Here is a 23,595-nt window from a genome sequence, read left to right on the forward strand (position 1 = left end):
CACTATATCATTGTACATTATGAATATTAACGTTATATATATATATATATATAATTATATACATACACACACACACACACACATATATATATGTATATATATATATATATATATATATATATATATATATATACACAAGTGTATGGTGTATATCTATGTGTATATATTTACTATAGTAGGTTCAGTCGAACATTGAATCAATATCACCAAACATGTTCAAATTAAATTTTGCTAAGATTTGATGATTCCTTATTCTTGCTTTTCTTTATACTACAACATTACCATATACTTAGACATCGAGAAAACGTGTACATAATACAGAGTACGACTCATTTTCATTCAATACTTTTCTCTAGAAGGCCTACATTTATTGAAAAAGTCTGAAATTGTACATCGGACAACAATATGCCATTTATATCAGTGCCTAAGTGGTTGGAAGTTTATTGGAGAGAATGACTAATAGTCGCAGATATCATTACAAAACTGACACCAGTTACAGCTTATCAGTTTTCACGAAGGGTATTGCAAATATACATTATGAATGATAAATCTTTTCATGAGTATAACAGATCATCTTACCAAGACATTCTCTGAAGTCCGTTACTTGTATCGTCCCCCCCCCCCTCATTATGCGTCACCCATGAGCTAATTTGTTACATAAGGTTAGCAGCAGAAAGCTCGGATTTCCCTTCACAGTTCTCAACATCCAAGTCAAGCCCACACTCTTTGTCATTAGCTATTCTCACTTTGTCAAGATGACTGAGACCAGCAACGTTGTTCCCTCGTGCTCCAACTCTTCGGTCAGAATAAGTTGTTAGTATATTTAATCTTTACTTTTTTTTCTCTTGACTTGATAGCACAAAATCTGGCATGGTCTCAACATTTTCTGTAAAGCTCTAGTTTTAAGACAAGGTTTTCAAATTTTGCCTCATGAGAAATGATGTCATAATAGAATTAATGGAATCAAGAAAATACATTGACTAAATTAGGTTACTGGAATGTTTTGATCGTCCAAGACATTACCATTCTTTTGACACGTCAGACTATCAGTGCATTTGAAATTGAACTGAATTGAATCAAATGAATGAAAGTTGCCTCTCTTACTCGATGATATTAAAAGAAAATAGTTTTGTAATTGCCTGGTCTAGATTTTGATTGAACAACTTGACGAGACTCTTAGAATCTTATGTTTGTATCTTTATCGGTAACAAGATTCAGCGCTTAGGTCGTATTTTTGATTGTTTTCGTGACTGTCAAGGAAACAAGTTACGCAATGGAAACTTTGCGACGAAGTCTGCAGTCGATTCCGGATTTGCTGTTCTGTAGTCGAGTAATTCTTCAAGGCATTGGATAACGACTGGATCATAGCCGTAGTGTACTTTATTTACAAAGAGCTGTGGTATTGTAGCGATGTACGGCAAATATCCGAGACTAATAACACAAACCATTCTCACGTACTTCCCAACACATGGCGGATACTCGGCGGATGTAGTCCACCGGATAAACCGGGCATTGGAATTCCATGAGGACTTTGGATAACCACCAGGAGCACCCGGATATCGACTCATAGTGACCCAGAAGTGCTCGTCTGGACTGTTCGTGTCCATTAAGTAGTGGAGAACATCTTGTGCAGTCCTGTTTGTTAGGATATATTCCACAAAAGAGCGTACGGCGACATAGTAAGCATTCCCGAAATACATCTTAGCATTGTGCGGAGGTGGAGGTTTGGTTACATTCGTCTTTCTAACCTTCCCATCAATGATCACGTGGTGGTTTCTCGTTCTCGAAATAAACAATTTGTTCTGTTCCGGATAGACGCCTGGAATGTCGCTGTATCCGTTGTACGCTTTAAGCTGTCGGACGATTTCTAGGTTTGTCTTTAGGGGGAAGTCCTGTCCGCAGAGATTAATCACATACTTCCATCCATGGGATTTCCTCGCGGATAGGTCCTGCATGCAATTGATATCGGCTTGCAATCGGGTGTATCCACGATACTGAATTCTCTCTAGTGTTGTGGCAATGAAGACGTTGTCGAAGCATCTCACAAGTGCTCGCATAGCCCTCTGAAAGTGGTCAGGGGCCCCCGTGTCTGGATGGATGCAGTACAGATTTTGCGGGTGGTAGATGTTGCGCAGGAGCCTTTCCACCTGCGCGGCATCCTTGTGGACGACGATGATGTAGGCTACAGGGTAGGCAGCCTCTTCCTGGGAGCCGGGTGAAGTTGGGTACTTTCGGTCAACCTTGTACCTGTGGCAGTCATCCATCCATGACGTCACAATGTCATCAGAAGGGGTTGCCAGGATACTAGTACCCGAGACGTTGGCCTTGTCCATGATTATTTGTTTGGCCATCTGTATGGATTTCACCTCACCGCGTATGATGGCGCTGCAGTTGACGTCATAGTGCATGTGATAAGACGACACCAAAGTAGAATTCCAAGCTCCTTGATCGTATATCTCTCTGAGTTCACTGGCAGTTTTGTCAGGATATCTACGTGGATGTTTATAGGTAACACTCCCAATTGCCTTGAACCGGTCACGAAGTCTAGAGTAGTTGACAAGAGCTTCAATTGGCAGCAACTGCATGGCCCCGTGAAAAGGTACAACCGTACTTGCCTTTTCAAGCCTGCATATTATTGACAGGATGCTGCAAGTAGCAAAAATAAGTGTGATTTTCCACTTCCAGTGTCGGAGAAATCGCAAGCCGGTGCTGAACACTCTGCAACAAGGCATATCGGCTTCTAACGTCAGTTCACTATGACTTTTGTCTTTTGCTGTTGTTGTTGTTGTTTGTTGTTGTTGTTTCTTGACGTAGAGTCGTGTTCGATGCTTGAAGAAACCTGAGTTTCGAAGACTGGTTAGGAAATAGCTGTCACTGTCATTGGAGTGGAACGCTCAATGTTACGAGAACGTCGAGTGAGTAGTTCAATTCAGTAGTTATAACGGGTGAGCAAACCTTCACAACTATATCTTACAGGGCTCAAGATATAGAAAAGGCTGACATTCAGGCTTCCCTGTGATTACGATAGTATTTGTTGCCCGGCAACATCAACTGTACCACGATTGTATGCCCGAGAAGAGGAGAGGGCGCGAAGGCTCGATCTTGTCATAAACTGAAATAGCATCGAAACCACCGCAAAATCTGTTCACCACACATCAACGCGTACTTAGCACGTCGGACCCATGTGTGATAAAGCGCTTACCCGAGTCACGTAATGGTGGACTACGCTTTAAAAATAATTTTTTACTTCCAAGACGGCAAGCTCATTTCCTTGGCAAGTTCATGATAATCACCCGTCGTCCTGCACGGCACTGACTAAAAAGCAGAAAGCCGGGCTGTAATGTTGTCGGGGAGTAATCCTGTTGAACCTGTCGCCAGGGAAGACTCCAGGCAGGATTTCAACTTCTTGATATCTTGAACGTGTACTACCAGATATTTAGTTTTCAAATTGCGAATTTATAACTTGCATTTCACTTTTCATAAACTACACAGTGTATTCGTTTTCTAAAGATAGTCCTCTGTGTGCTGTGTTTAGAACAATATACTTTACTGAGGGAGGGGAACGAACAGACGCTTGGAGGTAGCTCGCTAAGAATAGTGACCAAAGTCGTCATGGAGGAAATATTTTTTCTATCACTTACTAAAAGTATCGTTATACAAACTGAACAACTGTTTTGCTAACGTATGAGTATGTGAATGACTTCATATCAAAAGACAACTGAACGACACTCATGTTTGATAGGCATTAATAGAGTCAATCAAGTTCACAGTGCTATTCTTTTTCTGGCTGTGAATAACATGCCTTTAAAAAAGTGGTGTTTATTCCGCAGCCATGTAAATCACTTAAAGGGGATGGCTAGCAACTGATCAGTGGGAATAAGTGGGAATGCTGGGGGATGATTGTTCCAATCCGTGTGGGATTCATTTAAGAGTACATTATATAATCTATTGTTGTGTGAAAATTGTTTGCTTCAGAACAGTCTCAAATTCAAGTAATGTGCATGTTTAATTCCCCGTCACTGTACAGGCATGCTAACCTGGAAACATCAAACTGCACATTACTTGAATATAAGACCATTCTGAAGCAAACAATTTTCACACAACAATAGATATATAATGTACTCTTAAATGAATCCCACAAGGATTGGAACAATCATCCCCCAGCATTCCCACTTATTCCCACTGATCAGTTACTAGCCGTGTATCCCCTTTAATCAGAAATGAAGTAATCTTGGGCACTACAACTTTGCAGCAGCCTTTCGCTGGATGATTTTTTTTTTCACTTCGTAAGACTTTTGCCTAAAAAAAAAGAACATAATTCCGTATAAAAATCCCTCTGATATGCACTACCTTTTCGCATATGCACTAATCGTTACTTGATCTCAAATTTCATCATGATTCATAGACTAATTGGGCCGCACAGGATAAGTGACAACGTGGACACTGAAATTTAATCTAGAATCCATCAGACGTGGGAAATTGCAGACAGGGTCTGATTTTTCAATCAACCCATAATGACAAATGCAAAATAGATAAACTAAAACTGCTCTAAGTATCAAGTGATCACGTGGAAATATGGACCGTAATTCAAAGTTTGAATTCCAAAATGACTTAAATGAACATAGTACACAATATCATGAACAAGTAACATAATACCACTAATAGTATCATCATGATCATATGAATCAGAGAGATAGGAATGTTATAAACTTTTCAGGTTCCCCATATCTAATAAAAGTGATGTTGTTCACAATTATAGGAGATAATGATACCATTAATCTTGAATCAGTGACAGAAATTGATTTTACAATATTCTTTCATAAGAATGAAAGGAGATCTGTCAATAACAAAAGCATGGCTTCATAATGATATGCAACCCTGAAAAAGAAAGAGAACCCTTTAAATTCCACAACTTTCTTTTATTTCTTGTCTCTTTATCAAACTTTTTTATCTATAAAAATGACGTAATATGTTTATCAAATAGAGTTCAAATATAAAGTGAGACATCACTTTAATAGCATTCAAGTGTGGAGGACTTACACCTGATTAGACACTGTATGAGGACCAACACTTCTCACTGCTACTGGAAGTATTTCCCGACAGTAAGAATAAGGATTACGAAAAAATAATGCAGTGTAAGCGTGATTTACGATATAATGAAGCATTCCTGTTTGGTGAATTCTGTGTTATGATAGTCATAGAAACAAAAATCCTCAAAATCTGTAATGATAATGATAATGAATAACACTTATATAGCACTTAGTACTGATGTTTCATTAATACGGAAAAAATATTGAGGTAACATACAGCATTACGTATAACAACTCTTTGATATATTTTCTCTTTGTTTAAGAAGGGATCGTTTCCGACAATCAAAAAGCTTGCTCGAAGATCTGAAAGATAAAAGAACAAGCAATGAAACTCACTATTGCATTGTTGTTAAGATGAAACAGGTTACCTGAAAAGCTATGTCTTTAAATAAAATGCATAATTCATCCGTCAGCTAGGTGTATTTCATTGGGAACTAGCAACTTTGCCCATCTTTTCAGAAGATTTCTTTTAAACTTAAAGGGATCGTATAGTTTTGGTTAAGACCTAACGTCAGGTTTATATATATATACAAATTTTTTTTTTAGATAATGAGAAACCTCTTATGATATAGAGCATGTAATTCCAATAAAGATTCAATGTTTGTTTGATGAAAATTCGTCTTGAAATGGTTGAGATATCCAAAAAAGCGATCCTAATAAAACACGACAGGCCACGACTTTTATTTGGATCTTATAGAAAAGTTTTGTTTTACCTTGTTATTGGTTATCTCAGTCATTTCAAAACAACTAATAAATTTTTTGATTCTCCATAGAATTGTATGCTCATTAACATTTCAATTCAATTCAATTCAATTCAATTTTATTTCCATTTCCATTGAATAAACAGAAAAATATATACAATACATTTACAGAACAAATTTATAACAATTTCAAAGAAAACGTACAAGTGGTCACGAGTAACAACAGAATTTCGTTTCTAAGGTATATACCTAATACAAAGATTAGAATGGAAATGGAGGGTCCCACTTAAAAAGCAAAGCTTGTAGGGTATGGGACCCTCAAAAAATACGTACACAAGGTCAAAGAAACCAATGTCAACTGACATGAAATTAACTTAGGAAGGGGAAAAAAAGAAGAAAAAAAAGAACAAAAAAGGGGGAAATAAGACTATGGTACAACACACGCCATCGTGGACACAAGCATACTGTACTTCATGATTAAAATGCAATAACAAAACAATACAACGCTCCCTGGTTTGAAATTGCGATTGATTGGGTGCATATGCCGGTATGAATGCATAGGAACGGATATAAGAAAAAAGAGAAAGAGAATAAACTCACTGTTACTGGTACAATAAAATAAATATCTGAGGTAAACTTATGTTAGACAGATTGTTTTCCTTAAAAGATGATTTCTGTGTGATATCTTAATACTTGTAAAAACAAACAAACAAACAAACAAACGACTTGATTGAGAGAATGAAACCGAAACTAATTTCAAAGAGTGGTTTCTAAATTTCTCGCAAAACGTTACAAGCTGAATCCTCACCTCAACCATTACTGTCTGGTCCCTTTGAATAGCTTCTTTGCATCTTCTAAAAAATAAAATACAAAAATTTTCCTAAACAGCATACATCATGAGCATTAAAAAAGTTAGTGTTATGAATGCTAGAACTTCAATAACAATAATGCTGGAATTGGATTTTCTGATTCTTTTGGTTGTATAGCTCTTCAAAGGCCGCCCTCATTGACGATAGAGCTACAGACGTGTCATAAGTAAACGAACTTTGGGGGCATTGCATTTGAAATACAGCAAGGCTTAGGATGTACTTTACTGAATTTTTTTCACATGACGTGTAGATGTAATTCTCTCTCTCTCACTTCCATTATAACATACATATTAATGCACATTATTTTAAAGATTCAAAGATTCAAAGATTCAAATTTATTTTCACTTCCATCAAATAAACAAAGAAATTATATACATTGCATATGTACAGCATGTTTGTAATACTTGCAGAATGTGATTTAACAAAGTACATATGAAAAATGAGAAGTAGATGAAAAAAATGCAATTATATCTTTGTTAATATATACATAACTCATATAGTACAAGTCAACTAAGGATGAGGATGGAAGTGGAGGGTCCTACTAAGAAGCAGAGCTTGTACGATATGGGATCCTCAGAAAATACACAAGATAGCAATATAAAACAAAATAAAACGAACTGATGTCAACTGACATCAAGATGATTGGGAAAGGGAAAAAGAAAGAAAAGGAAAAAAAAAGAGAAAAAAGGGGGAAAAAGGGGGAAGCTACAGCACGTGCCATCGTGGACGCAAGCAATCTGGATTCCATAATGTAAAATAAGTGGTGAAATACAACCTGGATTAAATATTATGCAAAGAAATTTTTATACATAATTATGTTGGTAAGAATGCAGGAGAAAGAGAGAATAGACACATCGATATATGCAGAACACTGACAGGAATATAATCATAAGGAGGACTAATGTAAAAAATAAATGATGATAATAAATTCATAACAATTGTTTGATATTCAAAGAAATGATGACTTGACTGAGATGATAAAACGAAACTATCTCGGTTGGATGTTGTAAGATTTCAATAAAAATAATTTTAATTTATTATTTTCGACAAAATGAGAGAGGAACAGCTGATATACTCCAACCCATTCAAGTCGAATGGTTTGATTTTCATTTCGTGTAGAGCAGTGAACGAACAAAGAGACAAAACACGTACGCCTATATGTCCACAAATCACATGTTGCTATTTGATTATAGCTCCGTGGCGTATTAATGAGTGTAAACAAAGTATGTGTGTGTACTGTGTGTGTGTGTGTTGTTCGTGTGTGCGCGTGCGTCTGTGCGAGGACAAAAGTGACTATCCATGCATATGAGACATCAGATTCAAAGAGCAACATGAGAAACAGAAAAAGAGTAAAAGATAAAGGAAGGGGGAGAAAAGGAAACAAAGATGACAAAATTTAGAGAAGAGGAGAATTAAACGGCATACTTCAAACGCATCCAGACAATGGGTGTTGCTTATCATGCATGTGTATAACAAAGGGCTCTAGATGTTTAACGACAAGTACGCCCCCTTTTGTTCATGGTAATGAAGGTTTGTCATTTTCCTTGGCACGAGAAAAAAAAACGATAAGAGAAGGTAGCAAAGTGAAGACGAGATATGGGCGCAGAGCATCAGAAAAAGGTAAGGATTAAATAACCGATTAATGAACATTGCAATAGAAGTGAAAGGAACCAGAAGGATAAGAACTTTCTTTCTGTAAGTACGTACAGATCAGAAAGTGTTTTGTCTGGGTTACAGAAAAATACAGTTCTACATTCCAATGGTTTGGTATTCATTTCATTTCATTTCATTTCATTTCATTACATTTCATTTCATTTTACTTCATTTCATTTCATTTCATTTCATTTCATTTCGTTTCATTTCTAACAATACAAAACATTTACGTACCCGTAATAACATAAAATCAGTACAATATTGTTACAAAGGAAAATACTGTGAAATAACATATTCAAGTAATGTGCAGTTTAAATAGGTTAGCGTCCCTGGTCAGTGACGGGGCAGTAATCTGCACATTACTTGAATATGAGACCATTCTGAAGCAAATAATTTTCACACAACAGTAGATATATAATGCACTCTTAAATGAATCCCACAAGGATTGGAACAATCATCCCTCAGTATTCCCACTGATTCCCACTGATCGGTTACTAGCTATCCCCTTTAAGACACACGTCAAAACATTGTAACAGCTTTGTAAAGTGGAGTAGTATGTTGGATTTTGATGATGAAACATGGTCTTTATACTGTTCAATTCCTTTTCAATCAACTCTTGACATTAATATGAGGTGGTTCCGATTTAAGATCCTGAATAGAATATCATAGAAAAGACGCCCTCTTAAAGTTTGGTTTCGTAACAGATAAAAAGTGTACGTTTTGTAATGATAGTGAGGAAATCATTATGTATATATTTCATTCATGTCCTTATTCAAATATTATCTGGAATAAGGTTGAGCGATGGTTACTCCTGAAGAGAGATAAACAAATTGTATTTACAAACCAACATAAGCTATTCGGACTTTATGGTTTCAACAACAGTGCACTAAACTGTATGATGATTGTTGTAAGAAGAGAAATTGTCTCCGCGAAATAAAAAAAAAGCGTTCCGTCATTTGAACACATAATATCTGAAATAAAATATTATTTTGAGATGGAAAAACGTATAAGTCAAATGAATTGTAGAGAAAAGAACTTTGTGAAAATATAGGCTCTATTTATTAAGTGTTTTTGAACATTTAATCAAAACTAGTAAATACCAAAAGTGTCTTTAGGGTTGCTTCTGCCAATGAAAAAAGAATAATATGAATTACATGTTGTAAAAATAGTTAAAAAAGTTTCTTATTATAATTATGTATAAGTGCAGTAGGTCACTTTTTGTCGATGATTGAATTATTATTTTATTCTCATTCTGTTTCCTACTGAAAAATTATTTGTAAATGTCAATTTCTGAATATGTGTATAAATAAAACACCCTGTGGCAGGGGAAAAAAGATTGTCTAGAAAAGAAAAAAAAAACCCAAAAGACAGAAAGAAACACTGGATTACAAGCAAACACGAGGCTGCTCTCATGTTAAATAAGGAAAGAAAAAAAAGATAATAGTGGAAGAAATAACAGGAAGAGACTAACGAGGAAAGAGAAAGGGGGCCAAAGAAGAGGAGTTGAAGGTCAATCTACCAACGCACGCGAGGCACAAAAAGCAAGGTAAAGCAAAAAGAGGACACTACGTTTTGAAACAAAAAGTAATTTTGATGAGGGAGAAAAAAAGGACTTGAAATCAGGGCGCATAAGAATATAATATCATAAAATGATTTTTGAACTTAAAGTACAAGTATCAAAACTTAAAGCTTCTTTTATACTGTTATCTTAAGAATTGATATAAAGAACAAATAGAAGAGGTCCAAGCAAGCTTCCTTGAGGTACATCACGATTGATATTTTGCATAGTAGATGTATGACCATCGATAAATACAAATTGTTTGCAATTAGCTAAAATAGTTTAGTTTCTACCCACAAACAAAACCCTAACCTTAACCCTAATCTTAAACCTCACATCAATCTAAACCTAAAGTCCCTTATCACAACGCTAACCCTAACTCTTAGTCCTTGGAGAAAATAAGACCGGAGCAATATGTTGCAGGAGCAAATATCGTGAATGTCTCAACGTATGTAAAACTGGATCAAGAATGAAATTCATCATAATTTGTGTTTTACAAGAACATTATCAATGCCCTGGGGTTTTTTATTTCAAATTCTAAAGCATATACTTTATTCGAAAAGGTTTGTTATTCCCGAGGTTCGTATTTAAGGAAAAAAGTTGATTATTCCATTTTCAGAATAATGAACATCTACGTGAAGAGAATTTATGTGTTTCGGGATAACGGACCTTTGGCATATTGTTTGGAATAACGAATAACGACTATTAATGAGATATGTTGATGGGCATGTAATGCCATCCTGGTATTGACATAGTTCATTTCATCTTCTCTTTTATGTTTCTCGACATTATTTTTAATTGTATGTGCAGATATGTGTCCTATTATATTTACATGATGACCTTCATTTTCATTATTACCGGAGGACGCGGATGAGGTTATGTCAATACAACCTGAACCACTCGAGTTAAGGGGAATATGTTGTTAAGTGAAAACTGAAAGAAAGTACAGATCAATCTAAAGTCTATGACATGCAAGCACGTCGAAATTAGCACACGACACACACACACACACACACACACACACACACACACACACACACACACACACACAATCGTACAATCACATGCACAACAGAGATGGCATCACAACAGGATGAGCATCCAATTGAAATCTTAACCAATGGCTTGCTGTGATGGAACTAAGTGTGCCGATTTTATGTATCAATATGAAAGGAAGTTGCCATATACTCAAAGTACCGGAGGCAACGAATTAACACTGCAGCCACCTCTCGTACCTGTTTGTCTCTTTTATGCAAATGAATGAATGAATGAATGAATGAATGAATGAATGAATGAATACATTAACCTCTCGTTGTCTCAACATCAAACGAAATTCAATCATCCCATAAGCATCATTATTTTTTCCTTTCCACTCTTCCTCTCTCTGTCATTCTCGCTGTGTGCACATACAGCATTTTGTTTGATGATTTACTTTGAAAACTCACAAAGTGGAATAATGTGTGATATCAGTATCTCAGTGTCAAATGTACTCTCCATCACACGCACACGCACGCACACACAGACATACAGACAGACAGACAGACATATATATATACATATATATATATATACATATATATATATATATATATATATATATATATACATACATATATATATAATATATATATATCTATACTTGCAGTACCTGAACCGCTATGACGTCTCCGTGCCCGAGCGGTTAAGGCGTTGGCGTTCCATGCCAAAGACCCGGGTTCGATTCCCGGCGGAGACCAATTTTTCAACTCTTGCGCTTTTCCGAAAAGGAGGAACAGTAAGAGGAATAATGATGTCAAAGCTACGCACCGATTTCTCCTTCCTTTCTCATATCTCACTCATTTATATATATATATATATATATATATATATATATATATATATATAACTAAAATAATTCTCACGTTTGTGAAGCCTTTATCAACTGAATTAAGGCATACATGAAATGAATGTAAATTTTGTTTAAACTAAAATTTATTCCATCAACATAATGTACAAAGTAAGATAGAATCAAATGTATACATATACATTATATATAACACAGAATTGCCATAACACAGAACTGGCAATGAAAAGAGAGAATCAAATAACGTTTGATATTCAAGGATCCTTATACTGTTTAATCTGGCACGAAGCAAGTGGTCTTATTTTGTTTTGCCATTAGGATTTTTTCTTTATGGATAGATTTCGTCGAAGATCAGCATTGTCGTTGATTTTTTTGTTGTTGTTGCTACGTTCGCATTATCATCAAAACTTTGCCGAATAGGTCCGGTCTGAACGTCATGCGCTGAACATAATCTGCTCCCGTTGCATCGAGAGTGGAAGACATGGTTGGAATAACAAGAGTCTGTGTGAAAGATAACGCAGAGGTAGGAGGAGTTCGTTTGAAGTATCATCAAGGGAAGGCTCCGAAGAATCGACCTTTCCTGTAAGCAGCTGGACGTTGGACGCGCGCGCTTTTGGGCACCTCATGAAGACGGGATCCAGCCAGTCCTGAAGTTCCCAGCACTCCCCGCAGGCTGCGGAGCTCTTGGAACTGGGCTCCCTGTCGTTGTTGCTGGGGCGCATTCACTGGGTTGTTCTCGAGCATCATCGGTGTTCCCTGGGTGCCGTTGGGGGAGAATGTCGTTGGGACTTCCATGGTGGGCATTTGCATTGATTGCAGCCTGTACTCGCAGATGAAGTAGTGGTTCTCGCCGAGAACCTGCTCGGGCACCCAGCGCGCCGACACATCAACGGCATTCTGCATCTGCAGGCGTGGGTCTGCGTCGAAGAGAAGAGCGCCTGTGCCGAACTCTGGGTACACCATTATCTCGTCCCAGTTGGTATAGTTGACAGGTTCGCCGCTGTACCACTCCCATTGCCTGGTCATGGGATTGACGTGGAGGCCGAGCCATACTGGCTGGGGTTCCAGGTTGGTGCGCAGGGTCCACTCGTAAAGGAAGTCGTTTTCTAGGTGAGAATTGACTGTCACGAGGGATGCACCTGGTTTCTCTCTGCCGCAGAACTGGTTGGCCGCCCGCTGAGAGAGACCCTCAACAGCGAAGACTGCGCCGCCGAAAGCTCCTCGCATGAAGCCTCCATGAGACAATCTGGAAAGAAAGATCGAACCAAACTTTAACCCTCTCTATGCCAATGACCTCAATACGCACAAAATTCCCACCCAAACCTATAGACAGAAATTAATGTAGCATGCAGACGGTTAATTCGTGCTCCCTCTGAATATTAGTCTTTTCAAGCAAATATATTATAATAAGATGACTTGTGAATGAAATAAAACCAGGAAAGTAATTCCGAAAAATCTATGAAATGCGATATTTCCCAATATAAGGGTCAGAGATCTTGACACTTCTGCCTTTTATTAGATTACTGCAACATTGCGTGTACTGCTGTTAGGAGATGACCTTCGTGATGACGAAGACAGGAACACGTAAACTAGAGTCTTAAGGTCAGCCTAATTGATGATATGGATGGATTTTCATTATGTCCATCTGTGAGTGTTTGACTCATCACTGCTACTGTCCAGAAGTCTGGCAGTACGTTTCTTTTTTTTCTCTCGACGAGAAACAAGTTTGATCGCTTGAAGAATGTTCCAGTTAAGGACAAGATGACTACTGAACTCTTTTGAGAAATATCGCGAAATACTCGTCAGTTAGGAACGGGGCGCAACAGAAGAAAGTTATGTGTAATTTCATTAACAAGTATATGCACATTTTCTATCCCCTAAGGGATTACATATTTTGCTAAATTATACTTTTGAATCTAAGTAATTTCACGTCTGCTGTCCGGCTGGTGTAAGCTGCGCAGACAATACACTAAATTCAACTCACTTTTCGAATCTTTATCTGCTGCAAGCGCAGAACAGCAAAGAACAATTCAGATGTAAGCATGGTAATTATGTATGTCACAGCCTATTTTTAAATTTCACACATAATGTGAGACTAAGTAAGGAGGTGACTGCCAGCCACAACAAGAGCCAGAAAACAGAGTGGTATGTAGAATCAAAGTGAAATAAGACAAAGTACAATGCAACGAAAGCTTGCCATTCATCCATCTAACTTAGCTGCCTACTTAATTCTACCAATTATCATCATCATTATTACCATAATCAGCACCAAACATCATTGTTTTGCGTACCCAGCTAGTTTCATGAGGTATCTTTAGCAATGTCTGGTAAAAAAAATAATTAAAAAATTGCAAGATAAATTGTCTACATTCAAAGTGACATTACATACTTATTATATTCAAAAGTGACAGCCATTTCAAAAGTTTTTACCAGCTTTGTCAAAAGGTGATAAACGCGATAAAGGAATGTAGTATAAACGGTTACACTTCGTTATTTCAAAGGTTCGGTTATAAAAAATGAATATCAAATAAGGTTCGTTATTCCGAAAGATTCGTTAATCTGAAAGTGAAAAAAAAAAGTTCGTAATTCCGATGGTTCGTTAGTACGCACCTTCTTTACAAGCGATTTTCGGAAGAACGATTCTTTTTTCTTTTTTTTTTCGGATTAACGAACCTCCGGATAAATGAATATCAGCAATATACAAATGAGGCAAAAGTAAAGAGTACACTTCATTACCCAATACTTCAAACTTAAATCATTATCTCACAAACATCTTGTGCACCATTTTACGGCGTTGCACATACATAATCAATTCAGTGTGTTTTTAAGTAGTGCAATAATGAAACTCAATTGAAACAATGACCACATCTCCTAAAACAATTGCCAGACGTCTGTTATACATTGCATACATGTGTATCAATTACAAATGTAAGAATCAATCAAATCAAATTAATTCAAAAACACACAGATTACAAATATTCACAAATTTTAACACTCACTGGTAGCAGCTTCCGTCGTACTCCGTCCAAAACCTCTGGCATCTCTGCCCTAATTGGGCGTGGGCTACAGCCACTAGTGCCAGCAGGCATCCAAAGAGAGCAACAAACGACCTCATCGTTGCAGTATTGCTAACACCAGCGAACAAAGTCCGTGCAACAAGAAAGGAGAAGTGTGGAGCACTCTGTCTACTGATGAGAGTATAGGCCTTGGACGGAGAGAGGTCTCAGGGTCCACACAAATGTAAGATATGACTTCGAGAAGCCGTGCGCAGTCTTATTTATACATCATGAATTGTTGTGATGACGCGGCTCCCCTCTTCCTCTCGACCCGTCCCTCTCTCCTTCGTTCACGTCATATTCTCGAAGCGCGCGGTGCGTCCCCGTGCGCTCACCTATTTAACTTACATCCGTAATTGATTAAGGATAGGAAAAGGTGACAAATGTGCTCCTCCTTACCGTGGATTGAGTATCATTATGATAATGCGTTGACTTGTTGACGTGTATTTCTAAATTCAAACATATGAGACTTTCTTGTATGATTTTTTTTAATCACTACTATTGAATGCGACCCTACATGACTTATCATATTAATTCGTTAGGTTTAAATGATTCTAATTAAATATTTGCAAAATTGGCTGTTCAGTGAAATCGTCTTAAAGATTTCTAAAATCTTCTTTCTAAACGCAACTTGAATCATGCATTATCGTTGTAACAGTAACAACTACCTTCCACATTGCGACTTTGGACTTATACTGAATTTGTTGTATTTTTCGAAATGAAATCAATATCAATGAGATGCATAATTCTCATCGATATATTGAAGAATATAGCTAACCTAGAGGTGGATGGGGTCGTAGTTGCTAGATCATGATTTCAGTTATAAGGAAAAGTGACGTTCATTTTTCCTAAGGTGAGTCATTTTGAAATACACAAACTCCCTATACCTTAATGTTCGTTATTCCTAAAAATAAATAGGGTTTGTTGATCTGAATACTGCGTGGCTTTATATATTGAAGATTCGTTATTCTGAAGGTTCGTTAATCCGAAAATGAAAAGAGTGTGCCTACTGAGGAACCTTCGAAATTAAGAACCTTAGTTAATTTTCGGATTAACGAGTCTTTTGGAATAATGAACCTCCGGAATAACAAACTGGGACCATAATGAAACTAGTGGGAGAGTTCTTTTCATTCCTTTGAATGTGTGGTTGCGACTATATTGGTATTTGGGGAATTCGTGTAAAACTTGAAAAAATACTGTGACTTTCCTATCTTATTTCGGATTTTGATGAATTTTGTTCATCTGAATTTATGTGTATCTATTAGATTAAATTTGAAAACAGCGTGGTGTTTTAGGCTCAGACTTGCCATGGCTTCACCAGTTCTGTGTATTATTCCGATAATATTTTAACTTACAATAATGTTCCTGTCATCCCATTAAATCTTTACTTCGTGTACTTGTTTCAGTAACCTTTGCCATCGACAATTCAATTCCTGGTTTGTTTCGGTACTTTCTCTGACCCGTTCGATTCAACACTTTTTTTTTTCAATCTAAACATGTCAATTTATGCGAACCGCAGAATTCTATGAGGCGATGCAAACGAGACACCTCAGGATCTTATGAGTGTTGTTGGAGACAGACGCCCACGTTCTCATAATATAGAGTACGTTCCTCGCACGTCCTCCTAAAAACTGCTCATACTCCGCGTCACCGAGGACCGTTTCCTGCAATGTACTTCCTGGCGCAAACAGGAGCGCATCTCTCTGTCGAAATCCACGCTGGAGACATTTTCGCCTCCTTCTCCATCCCTAATCCCAAAGGGATCACCTTCTGTTGTAGCCCCCGCTTTCTCTAATCTCCACGTTTACTGCCCCGTGACTCAGTCACGGCATGTTAACGGAGAATACCCCTTTGATCAACTCGATGCCCTCTTGTAAAACACGGCCTCCTTCCCTGATTATCCTTGCCTTTCTCCTAATTACTTTACCGCCGAAGCTTGACATACCCTTTGTCACTTTTTAAACCTTGCATTAATTCGATTAATCTGTTAAGAAAAGGAGAGAAGAAGGGGACGATGGGATTTCTGAGGCCGGAGCACTTTTCCATTCTTATCTCAGTCACTCCCCACTGCAAGATTTCGAGAGATTAATCCCTTTTGATAAGTTATAAGATTTTGTTTAGCCGATAAAGGTCTATTCAATGGTAAATGTAATGAGTTAGACTGTATTGTCGGGTGATTATGAACAGAACTTTATTTTTGTGATAAACATTTCAGATAATATCATTTGAAGATCATTATGATTGAATCTATGCGTGACCTGTCCTGATTGAAAATCATATAAAATCATACATTTTGAGAATTTCATATCCGTTAAACAAAGGATTCGTGTTTGAATGAAAGTGGGTGTTACAAATGATACGAACACTTTCTTTTGTAATAAGTAAGTTCTACCACTCACAAGTTTACCCGAGATACCCAAGGGTAAATGTCTATAACGTAAATGAGGAAGAATAAACTAAAACAAAGTTTGAAAAGGATGGAACGAGGCAGAATATCTTTTAGTTTATGACTCCAGAATTTCTAGACATAGTTTTACCGACACTATCGATAATTGTTCTTTCCATTATAACTTAGCATCAACTTTCAGACTCAGAATTTTAGCGGAATTCATATTAGGATAATTGTCAATGCAAATGTTGTAACAGAAGACTGGTAAAATAGCGTTACTAAATAACCATGTACTTAGGTTTTTGCACATTCATCCTAGTAAGCCTGAGCTAGCCGCGAAACCGCGACCAGGTGTTGCCCTCACGGTATTCCAAACGTTGAGTAAAATAACAGGCTTGTACAATAGAGCTCGTGTCGGCCTAAACCCCAGTTCCTGGCCAGGAACCCCGCGGATGCAAGAGCTCATGGGGTAAAGTTACTAAAAAAGAATATATATATATATATATATATATATATATATATATATATATATACTTAACTCTTTGTACGTTGTTCAGCAGATATTGATTTTAATTTCGCTTGAAAGAAGATTGTAATGAGTCTGTTGCACAAAAACAATTTATAACAACAGAAAATTGTGTGCGTTAATCTTGCTCACACAGAAGTACTTGTAGCTGAAGCCGATTTGCTTGATACAATGACCTTAGAATTCCTATGATCTCGACATGTCTATACACCTTAAATACGCAATATGTTATCAATACATCGGAATAGACAACTTGTACTATAGTTTCTCTTTTGGCCTATCTATTTGCTCCATTGTGATAGCGTTAATTAAATGGGTCAGTACTTATCGTTTTTCTCCTGACAATGCCTCTTAATTTGATTGCTGTTTGTTCATTGTCAGCTCTCTTTTTGGTCTGTCCAATTAGTTCGCACATTACTCCTTTTCCTGCATCTGAATGATGTGGCCTCTCTGCCTTTAGGACTCTAAAACAAACCTTAGATGAAACGACAGCCTCTATCCTTCGACCACAATCCAACTGACAATGTGCGAGGAATCAAGATCGCAGCTTTTCAACACCCTAACTGTATACCATTGTTGCCAGCTGTTGCATTCCACATAACGCCTTGTCCAACAATTACGCCACGTTGATTGTATTGACATCAGAGGTAATTAGATAAACTCATCCCATGTTAAAGACGTTCTTTCTTTGCTTTTGCTATGGTGTTATTTTTTGCTTCATGGAAGACGCTCCATGCTCCTGACGCGGACATTGATTGTAGGATCGAATAATCGTTGGACAACTTAATGATTACAAAATCAATAACACGAAACATTGCTAGATATTGCTTGTATTACCCTTTAATCCTCCCACCCCGTCTTTTGAGATAGCATAGAGCATAATCCTATTCGTTGTTACGGTTGTGGTATGTTCATTTTGAGTGCGATGCATCTGTGCGCAATACATAAATCTTTTTGTCGTATTGGATGGCCCTACCCTAAACTGCACAAAGTAAGAACTCTTTTAGGAGGAATTTTCTTCCTAGTCCCCCAAAAACCCTCAATTTTGTTCCCCTCCAGATCCCCAATCTGCCTCGTCTCCCCCCCCCCCCCCCCCCATTTCCCTTTTCCTTTGCTTCAAAATAGCCAACTTTCATTCGGGATACAAGCCTCATCCGTCACACCTGGTTTATTTAAGTAGGTCTACCTTCGCCTTCCCTCCCTATAAAATGTCCAACGTCTTACTTTCAAGGTACAATCATCATGCCACCTCCTTGAGACTGTATATTTGATTTTGTTTTTTGTTTTTGTTTTGTTTTATTTTGAAAAAAAAAAGATAGCGAAATCCATGATGTATCTTTTATCATATTCTAATCATGTGGCACTATATGCCTGGTTGATATCGTCAGCTGAAGTGTACCAGTCACCTGGGGTCACCTACGAAGGGTCGGCTTCGTTCCCCACTTTCTTGTGTAGGTAAAGGCAGATAGGTGGACTACTTCACCGGGTTAGCCCCCAAGCTCTTTATACGATGAATGAATGATAAGGATTCTTTTCCGCGTCTAAACTGATGAGGTATCGCTTCCTCCGTGGACTAACTTAACTACCGATCAGGACAAATCACGACCCTGCATACATAGTGTACTCAAGGCTTTTATTCCATTGGACATCTGCAGTTCCATATCAGTGCTTGATTGGTCATTGGATTACTTGATACTTGGATACTCAAAACAATACTTTTGATCAAGCATGCAGTTTTCTGTGATTCGCTATGTCAATCTTTCACAACCCAAGAGGACTTACATTTTAAGATTGATACCATACCATTCCAGGTAATATGGGAACCAGTTGGAATATACGATTAATAAGTATTGCCATATGTATGCGGAAAAGTCATCTGAATTCATACTAAGTGTAACTTGTTGCAGGCGCAGTTTAAGAAAATATAAAAAGGACTTTCCCATAAAAGCTTGACTGTTAAAGGGATCGTCATGGTTTCGGTTGAGACCTAATTTCAGGTTTTTAACATTTTTTGATGAGATGATGAGAAACCTTTTATGCAATATGAAAGAGCACGTAATTCTATGAGGAATTCAAAGTTTATTTGATGAAAATTGGTTTTAAAATGGCTGAGATATCCAAAAAAGAGCGATTCTAATAAAGTGTGGGACCCACACTTTATTACGATCGCTTTGTTTTACTTTGTTTTTGGATGTTTCAGTCATTCCAAACCCGATTTTCATCAAACAAACTTTGAATTCCTCTTAAAATGGTATGTTCCGTACTATATCATAAGTGTTTTCTTGGTTTCTTGGTATCTTGCAAAAAGTTAGCAGCCCAATTCTCATCTCCACCAATACTGTACTATCCCTTTAACTATGCAATTTCTAAAAAACCACACCAAACAAACACCATATCTCAACACATCTCGTATACTGAGTAATCGCTCCATACGCAACATTAACAGCATAGTATCATTCCTGTTAAGACACGCGCACGCACACACACACACACACACACACACACACACACACCACAAGGCGAACAATGAAAAATCTACTTGTTGGTGATAATGGAATTCAAGCGAAACCTATATATACCTCACGACATTGAAAATCAATTCGTAACATGATTGTCAAAGGAAATGCATGAGGCCAAAACTAAGCAAGGCAGAAAGCGTCGCAAAGAAGTCTGTGTAAGTCATTTTAAGTAGACAATAAGATGATGTCATTTTCACAAATAGCAATGATATCAAGATCATGATTGTGGGAGAGACATGGGAGCAAGAGACAAGTCAGTGATTCAGAACATTATTCCTTCGGGAACATCTAATCTCAAAGAGGAGATCCGAGACGGTTTGTGTAAAAATAAAAATCATTCACCCATCGGTTCTGGTTCTGGCTAAAAATAACCATTTTTAGCACCTTAACTTATGTTAGCTCTAGTGGTACGTAGGCCCAACCTGGAGGGTGCAATGCCTGGGTCATTTTTCAAATACTTCCTTTGTATAACTCAGCGCCATTTCCCAGTTGACAACGTGTCGGAAATATATTTCTGTCTCCCACTGAACTTCGGCTCCCCTTTGCCATCACTCTTGCTACATCCCCACTTCTCTCTCTCTTCTCTCTGAAATGTCTGAAATGTCTTTTAGCATGGGGGAACGCTCATCAAACTTTATTAGATGGATTACTGTTATTACAAAAAAGGGCACTTCGTGTTATTTGTGGCGTCCTGCCACGTTCCCATACAGATCCATTATTCACTAAATATAAGATTTTAAAAATTAAAGATTTGTATTTTTTTCAACTTGGACAGTTTATGTTTAATTTCAACACAAATGTACTTCCCTGTATATTCAATTCAATGTTTACAAGGAACCAATTTTCCATAATTATCCCACCAGACAATCTACTGAGTTTCAGCTACCCCTTCTGATAACATTATTGGCTCAGAATACATTTATATACACAAGCCCTAGATTCTGGAATTCATTAAGTTGTGAAATAAAAAATTCTCCTTCTTTGTTTTCCTTTAAGCGTAAGTTGAAATCCTTTCTGTTGAACCATCTCTGATGTTCGTTTTTATTAACCAAGTCCCAACAACCACAGGGTTCATCATCCAACCATCAATCAATTAATCTCTGAACTCATTAATTCATGAAATAGCCATCATATTCTTTACACGGCTGGATATGCAACCACCGGCTGTTTAAAGCATCTCTTCAATTCCCTCTTCAATTCCCTTTTTCGTTTCTTTGATCAGCGTGTAGGCGTTCTCTTCCTTCCTTCCTTCCTTCCATTTTCCGCCTTTCTGTCTAGTCGTGTCATGTTATTGTCATGTGTCTCCTGTTTTGTTCCGTCTTGTTTAAATTATGCTCGTGTTAAGCATATACAAATAAGTATTTCGTTAGAGTTTCTTGAGTGGTTCACAATCTACAAGCTTGCTTTTTAGTGGACCTCTCAGTTCTCCTTTTTTTTCCAACTGAAACATAGACTTGTATTATTTTGCGTATACATGCATATATATGTAACTTTATTATTGTATCATTTGATATCATTTCCAAGTTGTGTGTATACGATTGTGATAACAACCTAATTAATATATACAGTGTTGTGTTCTGTTGGATAAAGGAGAATGAAATAAAAATGAAATGAAATGAAATGAAATGAAAAATATACTCTGCTTATTTCCCATCGTCAAAACATGTGGGGGATATACTTAAACATGATATACCCCCTTGTAGAGGATGATGGTTGTTGTAAGGAAGATATCATAAGCTGAGATTGCGACTAGAATACAATTATGATAGTAGTGCGTTATTATCACACTGACAGTTATAAAATTGATGAGCATAAACACATCTTTAGCGTAACCGTGGCTATTGCCAATTATATCTTTCTCTTCAGTTATATTCATGCAATGGAAAATCAATGCTCAGTTAAATATTATAAGGCCTACTCATGCCAGCGACGTTTAGTAAGTTGGCTTTGCCTCTATTCCGAGCTCAAAAGTCGTGAATTTTCTCTTACTCAAACTGTGAAAGCATCGATGAGGCGACGTTCAAACTTAAATGGTGTGACTGATGTTTTTTCCCTCTTTGTGGATGTCGCAAAAAAGAGTAGCTGTTAGACTACAGATGACTCACTTCAATGTTGCAAACATAAAGACGATTTTTGGCATATATGTGAAGTAGCTAGTAACAATGTTCATTTGTCATTCAGATTCATCTAAGACAAATTATATCATTCAAAATAAGAAGATGTCTTTCGGACTTGATGATGTTCGTAAAGGTCTAAATGATATCCTGGGGCATGATTTGCAGTATAACATTCCCAGGCAAAAAGAACTTGATTGATCACAGAATCGTCCAACTGTAAAACAGACAAACACGGCGAGGTAATATTTGTTTGTTTGTTTGTTTGTTTGTTTGTTTGTTTGTTTGTTTTACATAGGATCTGAAGATTTTTGAAAAGTAGCATTTGCTAATCATGGATCATATTGTAGTTGACCAGAATGAGACTACATCGGATTCCACTGGCGTCTAACCCACTGATTGCATAACTATATAAGATGTATACTTTACAATCTCAAAATGCTTGTTAAGTCAATACAAAAGCAGCATCACTCCTAGGTATTCATAACACATTTAAAACTCACGAATTCCTAGAAAATACCAGATTTGCTGTGAAGTGACTTGACCTACTTCCAAATGTTTCAACGCAATTTCCCCCAAATACAATATGATCCTTGCAGACAATCTTTAGCAAGAAAATGCCCAAACTATGGCTGGAAATGGAAGGTATCACCCTAAGACAGGAAAAGATGAGTCATTTTTACATCAATCTACACCCTAAATAGGAGGAAACTATGAGAATCCAGATATCTTAGTCATGAAAATACTAGAGTACATCCACATTTTTATGGACGAGGTTAATTGTAACAGTACTCATTATTTTGAATGAAATATGAGATTGCTTGTTTGTTCTTATTTTTTATATTCTTTAAATATATTTCCCATTAAGATATCATTTCCATTAAAAGATTATTTTGTTTGTTTTGCATTTGATTCAGTTGATGGATTTTGATTCATAATTCATTTGACACCATACAGCATCAGATAATTCAAATAAAGGAAATTTGATTTTTCATATAACCCTGCTATACAATTACTGACTGTTGACCATGCAGTTTATCATTACAGGGGAATATCCAGTCCAATTATAAGTTAGTCTGATAAGAAAGAAAGAAATATTACGAGTTCAACTGTATAATTTTGATCGAAATCGGATGAATGTAATAAGGAGGTTATGACATTTTTAAGTTTCGCTAATTTGTGGGGAAACAGTTCTTGAACAGTCAATATGAATATGACTTACTTTATACATCACAGATATCACACATATCAGCTCTGATATTTGTCAATGTGTCAAG

General features: G+C 37.0%; 2 protein-coding genes across 2 annotated transcripts; both read right to left on the reverse strand.

Annotated features, from left to right (window-relative positions):
* Nucleotides 1-1,253: 1,253 nt before the first annotated feature.
* Nucleotides 1,254-2,585, reverse strand: LOC139709214 (N-acetyllactosaminide beta-1,6-N-acetylglucosaminyl-transferase-like). The gene has a single exon (XM_071621168.1). The coding sequence runs from the start codon at nucleotides 2,583-2,585 to the stop codon at nucleotides 1,254-1,256; it is 1,332 nt and encodes a 443-aa protein (XP_071477269.1).
* A 9,678-nt stretch (nucleotides 2,586-12,263) lies between these two features.
* On the reverse strand, nucleotides 12,264-14,829 carry LOC139709222 (30 kDa spicule matrix protein-like). The gene is made up of 2 exons (XM_071621179.1): nucleotides 14,714-14,829; nucleotides 12,264-12,960 (listed from the first exon to the last, which is right to left on the reverse strand). The coding sequence occupies exons 1-2, from the start codon at nucleotides 14,827-14,829 to the stop codon at nucleotides 12,264-12,266; spliced, it is 813 nt and encodes a 270-aa protein (XP_071477280.1).
* Between the last annotated feature and the right edge of the window lie 8,766 nt (nucleotides 14,830-23,595).

Source organism: Diadema antillarum, unplaced genomic scaffold (genome assembly GCF_040938485.1).
Source record: "Diadema antillarum isolate AM-2024a unplaced genomic scaffold, OU_Dant_1.0 scf00000037, whole genome shotgun sequence".
NCBI classification, from domain to species: Eukaryota; Metazoa; Echinodermata; class Echinoidea; order Diadematoida; family Diadematidae; genus Diadema; species Diadema antillarum.

Coding starts and splice junctions, on each gene's coding strand:
- LOC139709214 (XM_071621168.1), bottom strand. CDS start 2,585: ATGCAGTTGCTGCCAATTGAAGCTCTTGTCAACTACTCTAGACTTCGT.
- LOC139709222 (XM_071621179.1), bottom strand. CDS start 14,829: ATGAGGTCGTTTGTTGCTCTCTTTGGATGCCTGCTGGCACTAGTGGCT. Junction 12,961..14,713: donor TACGACGGAAGCTGCTACCA/GTGAGTGTTAAA, acceptor CTTTCTTTCCAG/ATTGTCTCATGGAGGCTTCA.